The sequence below is a fragment of the Patella vulgata genome, chromosome 7, assembly GCF_932274485.2.
Source record: "Patella vulgata chromosome 7, xgPatVulg1.2, whole genome shotgun sequence".
Lineage (NCBI taxonomy): Eukaryota > Metazoa > Mollusca > Gastropoda > Patellidae > Patella > Patella vulgata.
In genome coordinates this window covers 25365521-25383681 of record NC_065885.2, presented here as the reverse complement: position 1 = coordinate 25383681, position 18161 = coordinate 25365521, and the positions used below count along the sequence as shown (strand labels likewise).

Genomic DNA, 18161 nt, shown 5'->3' with positions numbered 1-18161 from the left:
AGTAGGCGAATACGCCGCTGCCAGTGCAAAATTTCCGTCATATATAGCACACCAGACGCCTGGCCTCACATGGAAATGCGTACATTTGGGACCTAGAAATTGACAAAAGTGGGTCGCAACGCATATAATACTGTAATATGAATGTATATAAACTGATTTATATTCAATGGTTTCCGTTTTTAATCCAATTTCAAATCAGTTATGTTCGGCGAAATAAGCCAGCAGTCTCAAGCGAGTGCAAATTTCTAGCGTCTGGTTATTCCAGTCTACATACGACGTTTGATTTGGTGCAATGTGTCTAGCCTCGTCCCCCGAGTCTCTTGATACAACTGGGGCTGAAGCGCATTATGGTACACGATTCGTGTACCAATGGTAAAATGTTTATTTTGTCTTACGGATATCAAAAGCCCATCTTTTTCCGGTAAGATCACAACATGAATGTTGATTTAATTTGACAAATAAATCGTGTTTTCAATGTTGAAGATTTTGGATGATATTGAGTTAGAGACTTAGCTACTTTAAGAACAGTAAGTTACTGATTATGAAAGAAGAGTTCAACGTTGACTAGAAACATAGAATTACGCGGATCAATCGGATACGAGATGCATACATTAATGCAACATTAAAATTTGATTGTATTTGTTGAAGTGAACATCGTGGTTTGTTCTAGTTATCTTAGTTATAGGTCAGAAACTGCGTCAGATTTTTCATGATTTTTTGTTCCGCTCATCGTTCTTGTGACTAAAACTATTTTCAAAAATTCAATAAGTATCCAAGTTGCCGACACGAGCTCATACGCGCTAAAAACCTGCAAAACAGGTATCCAAATTATCTTCTTAATTTATGAATTTTTGGGGTCGCGGATTCAGCGATGACAATTTTAACTGGCAAATAACTGCTGACGGACTTATCAGCCAATGAAATCGCCGCAATTTGCTGTGATCTTTATTAAAGGTAAATGAAACGTCGTAAAGTTACCCAACATACAGAAACAGGATTCGTCTATTTAATTGTGAGAACACACCAGCCACGTTCGTATGTAGAACATGCTATAAATATTCGAACCCGATTAACTCAGCATAATCGAGGCGATAGATCTGTAGACACTCGAGACCCCTTCTTGCGCCAGTGGGCAGTATAGTATACGTCCTGATCACCGGCTTTCCTGGCAACAGTGATAATAAAGATGAACAACGCCAAATGGAAAGACAGTGCATCACATGAATACCATTCGCCCCAATCCACCAGATACGCGTCAGATGTATGATATTGGCAGAACAGTAGTCTGCATTACAACATGCAAACAGTATCGTTATCTAATATGGCAGAACTTTTTATCGATTGCAATGGAATATTAAAACATTTTAAATTCTCTGTAAAGTGGTATGTTTTTGACATTACAATCATTAATGATTGTGGAAATAAAGTAGGCTAATCATTTTCGTTTATAAGAATAACATCATGCTTCTAGTTTGTATGAAACCGAAAAGTCTTAAATGTTGCCGTTCTTGTCTTTGGGGTAAAGATATAACTACTATAAACGATGTCATTGAATATAACTATGACAACACTTTTGACTGGGAACGTCTGACTGTGCCATCTCCTGCTTGGTCCATGCGCGGGCGTATTTGCGCATGGACCAAGCCGGTGATGGCTTAAATATGCATTATGCAAGAGCTAAATGTTATCTAAATTATTAATTAGACATTAATTAACTTATCCAGACCATAATCAACTCTCGATGTCAACGCTAGCCTGCGATGTTTACTGGATTAGGATACCATTTGCTGCTCCACTTTCATTCTTGATTTAATCATGAAATGGATAATCGAGACTATGTTTTTTTTATCGTACCGACTTCAGTAATGATGATCGAGGCTAGGATGAAAATTCAATCGCTAAAATCTCGGTTCAGAGTGGATCAATTTAACTGAAATTTTCATCAAATTCCCTTTACATTATCTAGTTTTTAACTATTATGAGCGAACTGCCAGCTCTTTATCTAATCTCCCATAATGTATCTTTAATCCCCCCCCCCCACACACACACATTCACACCAAAAAAACCCCTAGTAATTTGGCAATACATAACACTAGTACGCCATTTTGTCTGCAGAAAATGAAATGAAATGAAATGAGGTTTAACGCCCTACTCCGAACTGAGCTATATAATGAAGACGGGCATACGCCATACAGTGTGCTATGAGGGAAATTTTGCCCGGACAGCGGCACTACTACGGTCTACTCTTATATCGAATTCCAACTGTAAAGGGATCTTTTACGTGCACGTCAATATATACACGGGACCTCGGTTTTTCGTAACCGTTCGGACCACTAGACAGCTGTCGTTGTCTGGCCCTCTGTCCGGCATCACTGACAAGGGGGAGCCACGCCGGAAAATCTGGATGAACTTTCTCGGCCAATGCAGAAATCGAACACCCGACCTCCAGGCTAGCTAGCCAGCGCCTTACCCACTTAGCCACCGTGACCCAGCTGGTGCAGAAAAATAGGTCGTTAAACCCCATGTCATATAAAGCCTGTCTATGTAGCCCGTAACACCAGTTTTATACCTTTAAAGTAATATGTGCTTAAACTTCCTACATTGTAACAATAACGCTTAGTTACAGATGTAATGCTGCAGAATGAACCATTCCATATTGTGGATTGTTTTTTTTTGGGTTTTTTGTTTTTTTCTTGGGGGGGGGGGGGGATTGGGGCTTTTTTTTTGTGGACGCGATAGCGCAGTAAATGTGATCAACAAGTCTTTTTTTCCTTTTTGAGTAATTATATCAGAGATATTTCAGTCAAAGATGCAAAAATTGAGCACGATTCTTAGATGAAATCGGGCAGTTCTTTAGTCGATATATATTAAACAGTTTTGACGCCAAAATATATATACATGTATATCAATTTATTCATAATTTGTTTGATTTATTATCTGGATTGTTGGTTAAATTTATACCCGGATTAAAAGCGGTCGGTGGTGTAGTTTTCTGTTTCACCGTTTAATTAATAAACCTGCTTTGAAACATTTTGAAACGATAAAGTATTCATTTTTGTGTTTTGAATAAATAACAAACAAGTAACCCAGTATCATTTGGTATTTTTCAAACAAATTTTGTGTAGAATTCAATTATTTCCTAGAGCTGACGTATAACGGACATTAAATCTTAACTATTTAATTATTTCGTTTCGTTTCTAGTTTACAATTGCAATTATTGACGGTGTATACATAATTGAAACCTAATTATTTCCTGCTATAGAAGGCTTTGTGTTGAAAAGTGGTTTTGGAATCATAAATATGGTCGAATTAATGGTTCGATTAGAAGTGCTCATTTAGAGGAAATTAATCATGTGAAAGGAGAGAAATTAAAGTGGCCGAAGAACCGAAATCGGCTTAGGCCGTGGCGTCTTCAACTGGTACTGTTGCAATCGCAAAGGATGAAGTCAACACAAGCAAAACAATAACTCCTCTGATCTAACTCAAATTATCAAGATGAGCACGTTTTGTGGTCGAATGAGAGAATATCGACAGGTGTCGATCGACAGATTTGATAAAGACAATTTATACTCAACTGTCTACTTTCTGTCTCATTGTCATAGAGGTACTTGTTCACAGATTATTATTTTGTGAGGGTTAAGGGGTACTGAATTTTATGGTATCCAGACCACTCGGCCGAATGGGAAAGTCCACTCATCCCAAGATATAAGACCAATCATCCCCAACTATCAATTTATTAAAACAACAATGTATAAAAATATTAGAACAAACACATAATCAACAGTAGTAATTTAATTTAAACAACACTTTTTTATTTCAAAATCAGAATGATCCGAGTGGTCTTCTAATCTTGGTCCGAGTGGTATTCAAAAAAACAAAAACAACTGTATTAAAACAAATACAACTATTGTGGGGTGAGTGGTCTTCTAAACTTGGTCTGAGTAGTCGTATAGTTTTCATTGTTGGATGGTGGTCTTCTAAACTTGGACCGAGTGGTTTTACATGTATATCTTGGGATGAGTGGTCTTCTATTGGGCCGAGTGATCTTTGGGATGAGTTGTCATACATTCAATTTTATATCATGCCAAATAATAATAATAATAATATAGATTTTTGTTCAAAATTATTTCAAAACATCTTATTTTTTTCTTATAACCTTTTTTATAGACCAACACTGGTTACATAACCTAATAAATCCCAAAATTTTGTATCAGATGGAACATGTCGTCCAAGAGCATCTTCGAGACAGAATCCACATGAAAGTTTCTCATATCCAATCAATACTTTTTAAAATTCATTTCAGATCATATGGTTGGATTGAATTCAACAGCTTTTATTAATAGAATATTGACAAAGTGAGTAATAATACTGGTACACAGTTTATTCTTTGTATTTTTAAAACAAGGATAAGGCATCTACATGTATATTGACACAGCTTTGTAAACAGTACTTTAAACTGTACATTATCAGGATGTAATATTCATGATTAAAAGCATTAAATTTGGACTGTTTGCATATTTCACAGAGCATATTGATTAGAAATTACAATATTTAAAAAAGAAATTGAACGTAAATCACTTTATATACACTCATATGTGCTTTTAGACCCATTTTTGAATATTTTAAGGTTCCAAAAATAGAACCATACAACTTTTTAATTTAGATCTTCCATTGGAGATAGGTGTTCGATCCCTGCATTGGCCGAGAAAGTTCATCCAGATTTTCCGGCGTGGTTCCCCCTTGTCAGTGATGCAGCTTGGAGGGCCTGACAAGGATGAGACGAAAAACCAAGGTCCCATGTATACATTGGAATGCACGTAAAAGATCCCTTGGCAGTTGGAATTCGATATAAGAGTAGGCGATAGTGCCGCTGCTCGGGCAAAATTTCCCTCATAGCACACTGTATGGCGTATGCCTGTCTTCATTAGCCCAGCATAGGAGCAGAACAGTAGGACGTTAAACTCCATTTCATTTCATTTCCATTGGAGATATTATTTATACTTAAATCATAACACTGAATTTTGTAATATCTGACTGAGTGCTATGAAAATGTATAATTGATTACCCTTTTTGTTTCCAGTCCGAACATATATTTATATATGAGTGATATATCTAAGGTTATTTTAATGGGAGATAATACATATGACTTTAAAGCTCTTGAACCTCAAATAGTAAGTTCTACTTTTATATACAGTCAGTGGGGTTTAACTGATATCGCACACAAGTGTTTTCAGGGAAACAAGAGGTTCACCTCGTATAGGTTGGAGAAGTGATAAGATACCTAATCACTTCTATTTCTTTAGAAGTGCGTTATGAGTTACAGTGTCCAAGGTAGTATTCACGACCATATAAGTCCATCCAAAGGCGTTGCTCCTAGGTACGGGTACTAATTTTTCATATACCTTTTGACACATGTTAAAGGTAAAAAGAAAAGAATCTGGCAACCATTTTAAACTATTCCTAGGAAGTTTGAACTAATGATTTTAAATAAATGGGGGCTATTATAGAATCTGGCCTACACACTATTTAGCTTATTTTTGAGTCTTATGGCATATTTTACACTTTGGCTTTGGTGTGATTACCACACTGTGGTCCATTTTAGAAGTTGTATATCATCCACACATTTATTTAGTATATTAGGAATAGTAATAAATTTAATATACATTATTTGTACAGATAAGATATGCAATGTGTATATTTCAATGATGAATAATTATGTTGTAATTTTACAGAGAATATTAGAGAAATCAACTAATACTGTCTCCATACCATGTAATACACTGAGTGGAAAGGTAATTTTATTTATTAGGCCATGCCAAAAAAATATTCTGGTTCTTAGACAATACTTACCAAAAATCTGATGCAGAGGGAGGTTTTTATTTTATTTTATTTTTTTATTTTGTCAAAAGGTCACTGATTCACAACTTAGCTAAATGTCTTCTCATATACACATCAGATTTCAAGGTACTACATTTATCTAGTGTTGTTTATAGGAATGTATGATTATCCAGTATCGTTTATGATTGACATTAACAGTTATCAGGGTTGTGTACTTGATAAATGAGCATATCGATTCTTTCAATTTTTGTTTTAAAGATTTACTTCCTGCAACCCTTTTTAAAGATACATTATGGAGATTAGATAAAAAGCTGGCAGTTCTCACTATAGTTGTTAAAAACAAGATAATGTAAAGAGAATTTGCTGAAAATTTCAGTCAAATTGATCGACCCTGAACCAAAAATTTAGCGATTGAATTTTCGGCCTAGCCTCGATCATCATTACTAAAGTCGGTACGATAAAAAACATAGTCTTGATTATCTATTTCATGATTAAATCATGAACGAAAGTTAAGCAGCAAATCGGATCCTAATCCAGTAAATATCACAGGCTAGCGATGACATCGAGAGTTGATTATGGTCTGGATAAGTTAATTAATGTCTAATTAATAATTTAGATAACATTTCTGGCCCAAAGAAAGACCTGAAATAGGCAGATTTAGCTCTTGCATAATGCATGTTTAAGTGATGCTGGATTGTTTGAGATCCAGAATATTTTTTTTTATGGCCTTATATTGTACTCCAAGTATGATTTTAAAAACTTTTATTCTTTCAGCATACTGTTCATTCTTTTCTCCCATGCTTAGATTAGGCAAATATAAAAAATTCAGGGTATTTCTAATAATAATGCACTTTTCTCTCTAAATACTGTAAATATAGCTCAGGGATATTTAGAAATCATTAGAAATTTGATACTAAGTTAAATCGATATAATGAATGAAATGGAGTTTAACGTCCTACGTTCCTGCAACGACTGGGCTAATGAAGACGGGCATATGCTACACTGAGTGATATGAGGGAAATTTTGCTTGGACAGCGGCACTACAGTCTACCCTTATTTCGAATTCCATCTGTCAAGGATTCTTTTTGGTGCACATCAATTTATGTACAGGGCCTCGTTTTTTGGTCCCATCCGAATGACAAGACACAGTCTTTGCAGGCCCTCTGTCGTGCACCACTGAGAAGGCAAAATCAATGGCGAAAAATTCAGAGGAACTTTTTCGGCCAACACCTGGACTTAACCCAAGACCTTACTCACTGAACCACCACGGTTCCCAGAATCAATATAAACAAGGTAATCTAATATGGGAGCCATCGTGGCTCAGGGAGTAAGATGTTGACTTGCTAACTTTGAGATCCCATGTTTGATCCTGGTGTCGACTGAGAAAGTGGTACAGATAGAGGGTCTGGCAAGGTACATCATATAGTACTTCGGAAGGAATGAAAAGCCAAGGTCCTGTGCACACATTGACATGCACGTAAAAGATCCCTTGACAGTTGGGATTCGATATAAGAGTAGGCCATAGCACACGGTATGGCATATGCTCGTTTTCATTAGCCGTTTTCATTTCATTTCTGTTCTGATTTCGTAAACTGCTCTTGGGAACATTTTGATATAATTCCATTGTTTATAATGTGTACTTATTATTACAGCCTAAACTAGTGAGTGTTACACCATTGCCGGCTGGTCATTGTCCTGGTTCTGTCATGTAAGTTTATAATAACAATGGTTATTTTAGTTTTGTCATGTACAATGTAAGTTTAAAATAACAATGTTATTCTAGTTTTGTGGTGTATAATGTAAGTTTGTTATAATAATATATATGTTATGGTTCTGTTATGTTAGTTTTAAATAACAATATTTTTGTTATGGTTTTGTCATGTACAATATAAGTTTGTTATAACAATATATTTATTATGGTTCTGTCATGTAAGATTTTAATAACAAAGTTTTTATTTTAATTTTGTCATATAGGTTAATTATAACAAGATCTTTATTCATGAGTTAATTTGGAAGAAATCAAATCTTGTAAAATTAAAGAGGCTTTGGAAATCTTCACCACTAAAGAAATATAATAATACATTTTTATTTAGGTTTTTATTTGAAGGAGATGAAGGAACAGTCTTATATACAGGTGATTTTCGTTGGGAAAAAAATCATGCTGCTAATATGCCTGCTTTACGCAATGAATTGGGGTAGGAAATTATTTTCATTTATAGAATTTGTGATGAATGTTAAAGATGCCAATTTTGCAGAATATTGCATATAAGATTTTAAAATTTAACAAAATACTATTGTTCAAATATATCAAAATTGTATACAAAACATTGAAAGATAAGAAAGACATTTGCACATCAAAGATCCTGGAAAATCCCTTACAAAAGTAAATACATAACTAAGCTGAAGGAGGTAGGAATAATTTCAGAATGGATGGGCTTTATAACAATGAAAATGTAATTATTCAATGTATATTCTTTCACTTTTAACTGCGGAAATGGACATGGAATGAAGACTGAGATTGGAACTGAATGGAAATAATATTTCCTAGTTTTTTTTTGTATATACATTATATTGTTAATCTATTGGTTTATTTATTCTAAATTCAACATGTAGTTAAATTTTCAATCACTTGTTTCTATCTCACTTACTGTTAAATATACAGTTCAAAATAGCATTAACATTTTTATTTGACATATTAACATGGTCCCATATTTTGACATATTGTATTAACATGGTCTCATATTTTGACATTTTCTGTTAACATGGTCCTATATAGGCATGTTATAGTTACATATTTGATAATACTTAGGTTTAAAAAATGAACAGTTGTGTGGCCCTGAATATTTTTAAATAACAAATAGTACATCAATACTCAGTACACCTATGGCATAATTAAGAAAACTTAATGCTCTTCCTTCAGACAGGTAATGTGGTCAAACATAGATAACGACTCATGAATAGTCTACTATGTTGTTTTTTCAATGGTAAATGTGAGGGACTGAATTTGTAAGACCTATCATAAGAATATTATAATCATAAAACATAAAATGTTTTATTTTAATTGTGTGTGTTTTTTTTATCAGAGTAAAACACATCAAGAGTTTATATGTTGATACAACATTCTGTACACCCAGTGCCTGCCATTTTCCTAGTCGAGCTCAATGTGTTGATGTCACTGTTCGTTTAGTGGAAGAATGGCTCAATAGATCCAAAAGCCATTTTGTTTATGTGGCATCACCAACAAATTATGGTCACGAACATCTTCAAGTACAAATATATAAACATACCAAACATCAGGTAGGTCTATTGTAACCGTTTCAAACAGCAGATAGGTCTGTTATTAACGTATAGATCTGTTATAAACATAGCAAACATCAGATGGGTCTGTTATGAACAAACCAAACATCATGTAGATCTGTTATAAACATATCAAACATCAAATAGGTTTGTTATAAACAAACAAAACATCAGGTAGATCTGTTATAAACATATCAAACATCAAATAGGTTTGTTATAAACAAACCAAACATCAAATAGGTTTGTTATAAACAAACCAAACATCAGGTAGATCTGTTATAAACATATCAAACATCAAATAGGTTTGTTATAAACAAACCAAACATCAGGTAGGTCTGTTATAAACATTCAACTAGATCTGTTAGAATCATACCAAAACTCAAGTAGGTGGAACTGTCCTCAACACCAGAACATCCCTGTTTTGAGCGCACAAAAAATCCATTAACATGTTGGAAGTGTAGCCAGAAATACAATTGTGTGAAAAATAGAATGACAACATATGTTAGCATCAATATGCCTGGCAAAGTCCTGTTTGTACGCCCACATTGCACATCTTATGTGTATACATGTATTTTCATCACATCTCTCTGTCCATATACATCGACAACAATTTTTGTAAACACTCTCCAGGCCAGAGTTGTTTTCAAACTTTCTATGATTGTTCTATGGAAGAACCCAATCAAACTTAAGAGTCCTGCAATAAAGCCTTATTGTCACCTGTGTCTGTCCATCTGGTTCTTCGTCAAGGAGGAACTCTGTCTAACTTCAGAGTTGTGCAACGCATTTTTCGCAGAGTTACCCCCTGTGTAACAGAATGCTATTACGCCTTACCCTTTGAACTTGATGCTGTGTTGCCTGGTAATGCTGTGTTTTTAAATGCAAACAAATACATCATATACAAATTCTCTTAGATAAAATCCAAATTGTCATCACAGAAAACATAAGCAGGTACATTATCTTATTTTATAGACCATACCATGACATCCATTGAATTCCATTTACTTAGCCATATTTAAATTGTTTGACTAAATATGAATGATATTTGTTTTATAGATTCATGCTTCTGATTGGAAATATTCCATGTACAGCCAAATACAAGATCTAGCAGATGCATTTACTACAGATCCTAATACTAGAATACATGCCTGTGGTATTAAGGTAATATATTTTATGAAGAATGTTTCTACTGGTTCAAACAGATTATTCATTACAACTCAATAGCAGGAAATGAACTCAAAAATATGATAGCTCTGCAAATAAACAATGTTCTGTAAGAAAAAGCCTTTTAGCATCTGTTCACAATGCAAAATTGTATCGTTACTAATTTCAATTCCCCTCTTCAATGTTAAAGATATCGCTATTAAATAGAATTCCATGTCAGACAAACAACTGTTATAAGCAAGCATAAGAAGGTGTGTGCTTTGTACCAATATTTGCATATTTATAAAACAGAAAACACCCAAATGATTTTGTTTGAAAGCATTCTCCTTTAAAATATAAAAGAACAGAATTGTTAGCTATATACTTACTGAGTAAAATAGAAATTTTATCAGCATATGCTGCCTCGTACATGCCACCCATCACTAATTATAGGTATTTGGAGTGATGACTTGGACTTGAATTTCAGCAACTGAACTTATGTTCAAGATGTTAACCATAGGTAAAAAATATTATATTTCGTCATGTTTCAGAGAACACACCATTCGAAATCCCGATTGCCATGTGGTCATTTATTTGATACAGAAGATGAAGAGTTAAAACTACTGGTAATACGACCATCCACCATGTGGTTTACAATGTCAACAGTTCGATCAGAAAAACTTGTGGAAGAACCAATGAAATGGTATCAACCTCACCGTGTGTGCTACTCCTTCCATTCTTCCTTCAGTGAGATAAAAGATTTAGTCAGCTATCTGAATCCAGATGCGGTTTATCCTAATGTTATACCAGCACAAGAACCAGATGAACAAATGGTATGATAGTAAATACAGTTAAAGATACTTTGCCATGAAAGTATTTATCGGGTGGCTATTTCCAAAGCACTGGGCAAAAATGTCAGGGTATCACTAACTGGCAACCAGACGACTTATTGTATGCTAGCTTGACTGAGGGAGCGGTTGTTATTTCTTGATCGAATGGTTAGGCGGTTTTGGGAATATTGAGGGGTGTAAGTAAACATACAACCGACTCTACAATTAAATGATGGAAAAAGAAGTTGACAGAAAATAATTCAAGAATTTACTTAGGCCTGGTTTTAATTCCTCGCTTGTACCTGACAAGTAGTAGGGTCGCCTGTCCAACCTTTTGGATTTTCTCTGGGTCCTCCAGTTTCCTCCCACTGCTTAAGACCCCGATGTGCATGAGAGGACAACCACATCTCTCTCTCTCTCTCTCTCTCTCTCTCTCTCTCTCTCCAGTATTGCACACAATTATTTCCTGTGTATAAAAATAAAGGAATAAAGATGTAAGGACACTCAGTTCAACAAATAATTGAGTGGGGGGGAGGCAGGAATTAAAGTTTCATGTTTTCACCCTGATCTACATCTTGTTTAAATCAAGCTTGAAACCGAGAATTGTTTTCTAGTCTTTTCTAAATGGCATAGAATACTATCTAAACATTAATTGAAAAAAGGGACTTTATTTCTTTTTTGCAGGTCCAAGCTAGACTTAATTCTTTCTTGCGAAAGGAAGACAAATTATTACCAGAAGATGATAATGCACGTCCATTGGGTAATTTAAAAAGAAAAAAATCTGTCACCACTAGAATATCTTCCAGTAAGTTTTTGAAAAATAATATTCCATGATTATTTTGAAGTCAAGGTCCCCAACAGATAATTATATTGGATAGGTGACAACATCCGCAGGTTAAAAACATGGGGATAACCATGGATAAAGACAATAGTCATAAAGACATATGTTAAGAATCATTAACCAAGATGTTAGGTTGATGTTTTAGAATTGAAGGATGGTTGCATGTTTTTATTTTGGAGGATATTTTTATAAAGATATTTTGAGGGAGCCACGGTGGTCCGGTGATTAGGACATTGTCTCGCTAACCTGTTTGATGCCTGTGTTGTAGACCAAGAAAGTTCCCCCTTGTCAGTGGTGTAGGACGGAGGGCCTGGCAAGTGACACTGTATAGTTGTTTGGATGGGATAAAAAAACTGAGGTCCCTTGTACACCCCTTGACAGTTGGAGTAGGAGCACTATATGGCAAATGCCTGTCTTCATTAGCTTAGTCGGTGCAGAATAGTAGGGGATTAAACCCCATTTCATTTATAAAGACATTCTGTATGTGTTTTGTTTTTTTTAGGTTTAAGCGACAATGAAGATTTAGTGTTTGACAGTCCAGTAAAATCAAAAAGACTCAAAACTATGTGCAAAGTGGCACAGATGCCAGAAAAGGTGGCTGCACCTAATTTCAGTTCTCTCACAGATTTTCAAGCATCCCAGTTGATCTCACCTGCTAAAAGTGATCAGAGTCATGCTGATAGTTCATATCAAGGCAGTGATGACAGCGGTAGCGAAATGGATCTTTTTTCATCACCTACCAAAGAGCTGATTGATGAAGAGGTAATAAGTTCGTGGCAAGAAGGAGAAGCCTTGAGGTTGTACATCAGCAGTGATGAGGAAAGTGACGAGGAGGAAATCAGCACAGAACCAGACTGTGAATCAAGTAATCAAGTAAAAAATAAATGCAGAGTTCAAAAAGAGAGCATAGATATTGAAAAGCAAGTACAATCGTATAGAATGAATCAAAATTCTCGGAGTAATGATGAAAGAGGCTCTATTGAAAGTGGTGTTGAATATATTCTAGACAAAGTGCTTAGTTCAATTGAAGAAATCTCTAGTCTGAAAGGGAATCTTGCTTCAGATCCTCAAACTTTAGACCCTCAAGTAAAGACTGTGAAACATGAGAAACCTTATGCAGTGGAACAAATGAATGATGAGATGTCTGATACGGAAAATGGCAGTTTTGATCTGTTTGATGACGATGAAGATCTCAAATATAAGGTGAAAGCCTCTACTTCAAAACAGGTCAGTAACATAGAAAATGGAACAGAATTAATAGATAACTCACATCTGCCCCCAAAACAATTAACCAATTTAAAAGTCAACAGTTATGAACCGAAAGTTGATGTTCAACCATCTTCTTCAAATCAAATTGACAATAATGTAGATAAAATCAAATTTTGTGTGAAAACTGAAAATCAAAATGTATTTCAAGGAATTGAAATAATTGAAAAAGAAAAACCACATCTTCAAAATCATTGTTTTGAAAAATCTGAAGACAACAATCATACCTCTTCGTCAAAGGCAGCGGACAAAAGTAAAGAATCTTTCAAAATAAAAGACAGATTAAGCATACATTTACAAAAAGAAAAAATTGAACTAAAAGACATCAAACGAGATACACTTCAAACTAATTCAATTTTTGATACATTCCACGATCATAGGGGTCAAGAAATAAATGTTAAAAGATTTGTAAATACCGAAGACAAATTTGCCACAAATTTTGTCGCTTTACGTCCTATTAAGACAGATTTGCTTTTTGGTAAACAGACTTTACAGAACAATGATGGCAGTGAAATGATCATTATTTCTGATGATGAAAGTATTCAGTCGAGTATTATCGTAGAATCAGATGATGAAAGTGACCACTCAGATATATCCTTTGATTCGTATGATCAAAATAATGCAGAAGCCTATAAAAGTAGTCGATCATGTAGTAGGTCGCCATCCATTTTGAAAAATTCAGAGACCACTTGCGTGGAAGATATTTCCAATGTGGCTGTTGAATCTGATAGTGACGTTACACTCCCTCCTAGTCAGAATAGTTTTAATCCAAGTATATTAAATGGTGCTGATACAGGTAGCATCTCTCAGTCAGACTCTAGCGATAGTGAGGTTGAAATTTTATACGAAGACAAAATAAACAGGAAAGAGAGCAACAAAACAGTTTTAAAATATGCATCTCCTGTTATTAGACATCATAACAAAAACTTATCTGATTGTCAGTTGATTGATAATGATGATGATAATGATGTTATAGATTTGACTGAAGACTCTCAAAGATACTGAATCCATACATGTATCTATAAATATCATCATACATGTATCTTTAAATGGCATCATCATCATACATGTATCTATAAATAGCATCATCATCATACATGTATCTATAAATATCATCATACATGTATCTATAAATAGCATCATCATCATACATGTATCTATAAATATCATCATACATGTATCTATAAATAGCATCATCATCATACATATTGCTATAAATATCATATTTAAATGAAAAGCTCTGTTGTAAAATACAAATACCAAATTATGAGGGAAAAAATTGCAACGAAAATATGATTAAATTCTGCATAATGAATTTTTTTGCTTTTACAAATGAATTAAATTGAACCCATGTAAAATATTTCTTAGGTATAAGGAATATAAAAATCATTTTTAAAAAGGGAAGGTCTAACATTTTATATATTTTTCAAAAAAAGCCATAGAAATATCCTGAGACATGAACTACAGTTCAAGAGTTTCAGTCTAAAGTCTCCATATTCAGAGAAATTTCTTCAAAATGTATTTTCAGAGTTTATTATAACCAGACTTTTTCTGGTTTTTATCATTAACACTCACTAAATTTAAGTACTAACAATAGATACTGAAAAGTTTTAGACCATTCTACTAAAGGCGTAAAATTTCCATTATTGTTATGACACAAATATCAACTAACTTCAATTTTCCATCAAGGAGAGGATGTGGTGAATTCATATTTAATTTGAACCTAATAGGTCAATTTTTTTTATCCAATATGATATTAAAGAATGGTGCCATAATTCTATTTACATGTATATATTGTTAATTTCATATTTCTGATTCTTGATTTTATATTTCTGATTTTTGATTTTATATTTCTGGTCCTTGATTTTGAGTAATAGTAATAGTAATTAATGAAGTAGTGTTTAAATTATAATAGTAATAGTAATGAATTGTTGATTAATTGAATTTTGATTCAAGTATGTATATATATATATTTACAATATATCATAATTTTATAGTCTTGTTCAATTTTATTAGGGTAATAAGATTTTTATTTTAAAATTAAAATTTTAATTACAAATAAATATTCATATAATTGAAGTGTTAACTTTAATTAATTGTTATTTGTTATTATTAATGTAATATTTATGTATATAATTAATTTATGTATATGAATCAATAGCACACATGTATATGTATCAGTAATTAGATGTTAGTTTCCCTCTGTTTATTCAGTGGGGACTCCCTTTAAGATTTCAAAAGACATGTTTAAGAAACACGTGTTTGAGGCCTGTACCTTTGGCCTTGGTTAGACTACAAACCAAATATCTGTATAACTAAAGCCTTTCAATGGAATTTTCTGTATCATGGGTTTTATTGGTACGTTGCATGCACCCGTGTTGACCAGTCACAACTTCCAGTAGATATTAAAAGAGCCTTTTAAAGAAATGTCATTAGACCAAGATGAAGTGGTCAAGCTTGTTTTTAACCATCCAAAATACAAAACATAATGTTGATATAGTTTTTACATATCGTGATAAATATTGCACTTCTTCACAAACTACAGATGTTTTTGGGAAATTACACACTAAAGCACTATTTAAGCCATTGTATTGGCTAACAAGTGAATATGTTTTTTGGAGCTCTTAAGGGGGGTTGGATGGCTGAATGGTTAGCGTGCGCACGCTGTATCATAAAGTCTGTCATTGAGTCGACTGGCGTGGTTTCGAATCCCCGGTTGTACGTGACAAGGAATAGGGTCGCCTGTCCAACCTGTCCAACCCCTACGCGCAAGCGAATTATGGAAATAAAATTGAACCATATGTTAGTCCCGAAATGACCTAGTTTGTGTCGAGTGGACGTTAAACCCCATTTCTCTCTCTCTCTCTCTGGAGCTCTTAAAATATGTAGTCCGAACTGAAAACTATAAACAAAATTTAACTTTACAGAGTAATTGGACCAATTTGCCTTATTTGGGATTTTGAAATGCACTAATGGAATTCTTTTATGAATAAATTTAGGCATCTAATGCATGATAGTATATTGTTATATGTGTATTTCTTGTTAGTATATCTTTATTTTATTATTTTATTTTTATTAAAAATATTACATACTATTCCACGTCTTGTTTCTCACTGACTTACATTTTATTTACCCAGCCCATGTCTCAGGAGACGCTGGGGGAGGGGTTGGATGGCCAAATGTTTAGTGCTTGCACGTTTTATTATAAGGTCTGTCATTGAGTCAACTGGCATGGTTGCAATTCCCAGGTTGTATGTGACAAGGAGTAGGGTTGCCTGTCCAACCTTGTGGGTTTTCTCCAGGTCCGGTTTCCTCCCAAGCAAATTATTGAAATAAGATTGAACCATATATTAGTCTCTCTCTCTCTCTCTCTCTCTCAGGAGACTTTTATAAAGTAAACTCTAGCTCTTTCGAATTTAAAAATAGGAAAAATGTTTCCTTATTCTTAGGGGATACAAACATATTCTCTGTGACCCTTTTTATTTTGGACACATGGCTATGTTATTCACTTATCTTCCTTTTGTAACCAGTTCACTGAACATTCATATTTCAGTGGGTTGCTTGGTGAGTAAGACATGGCTGGCTACCCTGGAGTTCCAGTGTTGGATCCCGGTATTAGCCAAGAAAGTTCATCATGATTTGCCCTTGTCAATGGTGCAAGACAGAGGGCCTGGCAAGGACCAACGCTCAGTTGTTTAAATGGGATGAAAAACCAAGATCCTGTGTACATATTGACGTGCATGTAGAAGAACCCTTGACAATTGGAATTCGATGTAAGTGTAGGGTGTAGTGCCGCTGTCCAGGCAAAATTTCCCTCATAGCGCAGTCCCATCCTGTAGGATGTTAAACCCCATTTCATTGCATTTACATTCTTATTTTTGTTACTGATTTTCTTTTCTATGTCAGTTTTATTTGTCACCAAGATAGCTGATTAAATATAAATGAAATGAAATGAAATGAAATGGGATTTAACCTCCTACTGTTCTGCTCCTATACTGGGCTAATAAAGACTGGCATATGCCATACAGTGTGCTATGAGGGAAATTTGCCTGGGCAGCAGTACTATGGGCTCTTATATCGATCGAATTCCAACTGCCAGGGGATCTTTTACGTGCATGCCAATGTATACACAGGACCTCAGTTTTTCGTACCATCCGAACGACTAGACAGTTGTCCTTGTCACGCTCTCAATCCTGCGCCACTTTCTCAGCCAACGTAGGGATCGAACACGCGACGTCCAGACTAGCGAGCCAGCGCCTTATCCACTTAGCCACCATGGTTTTCTGATTGAATATACAACCATGTTTATCTCATATTTATTTCCATAGTATCTAAAAGAGATGTTTGTAACCGAATATATTGCTATTAAATTATAACAATCAACCACCTACAACTGTATCACAGAGTTAAAACATGGTATATCATGGTCATCTGCAAACTTGTTGAATCTTACAATCCTCCACATTTCTCAAATACAAAGTTTGAAAACTTGGATTCTTAAATGGGTAGGCTACCAAAATAAGGCTTGTTTACTGAGGTACGATGGAAGCCTGTTGTGTCCATTTCATAATGAGAAGTCGATAAAGCAAGGATTTTCAAATGCTAGAAAGCAAGAAGTCCAGGATGTAGGGGCGAGAAGTTAAGATTTGAAAAATGACGCAACAGATTTCCATAGTTTACAGTAAGCAACATTATAGAGAAATAATTCAAGTACCAGAGAGCTTAAACTGTTATTGAGTCCTTTGGAGTTATCTCCCATCAGTAAAAAAACATGGTAGATCTCACATGTGGTTTTACATTAATTTATTCTAATCCATACCATCAATGAATAACCAGACAAATTATCCCCACAGAGCAATTAATAGTTGATTTATGACCACAAATTATTCTAGCTTGCTTAGACTTATTATCGCTTTTAAGTTAATAATTGCAAACATTATGCATTTGAT

The 18161-nt window shown here is 34.5% G+C and overlaps 1 protein-coding gene across 1 annotated transcript; it reads left to right on the top strand.

The window, feature by feature from the left end:
* Positions 1-3267: 3267 nt before the first annotated feature.
* On the top strand, positions 3268-16306 carry LOC126827431 (protein artemis). Its single transcript, XM_050556740.2, has 11 exons — positions 3268-3604; positions 4304-4355; positions 5081-5171; positions 5733-5792; positions 7491-7546; positions 7932-8033; positions 8922-9135; positions 10189-10293; positions 10827-11108; positions 11790-11910; positions 12449-16306. The coding sequence occupies exons 1-11, from the start codon at positions 3496-3498 to the stop codon at positions 14215-14217; spliced, it is 2961 nt and encodes a 986-aa protein (XP_050412697.1). The 5' UTR covers positions 3268-3495; the 3' UTR covers positions 14218-16306.
* Positions 16307-18161: the final 1855 nt, after the last annotated feature.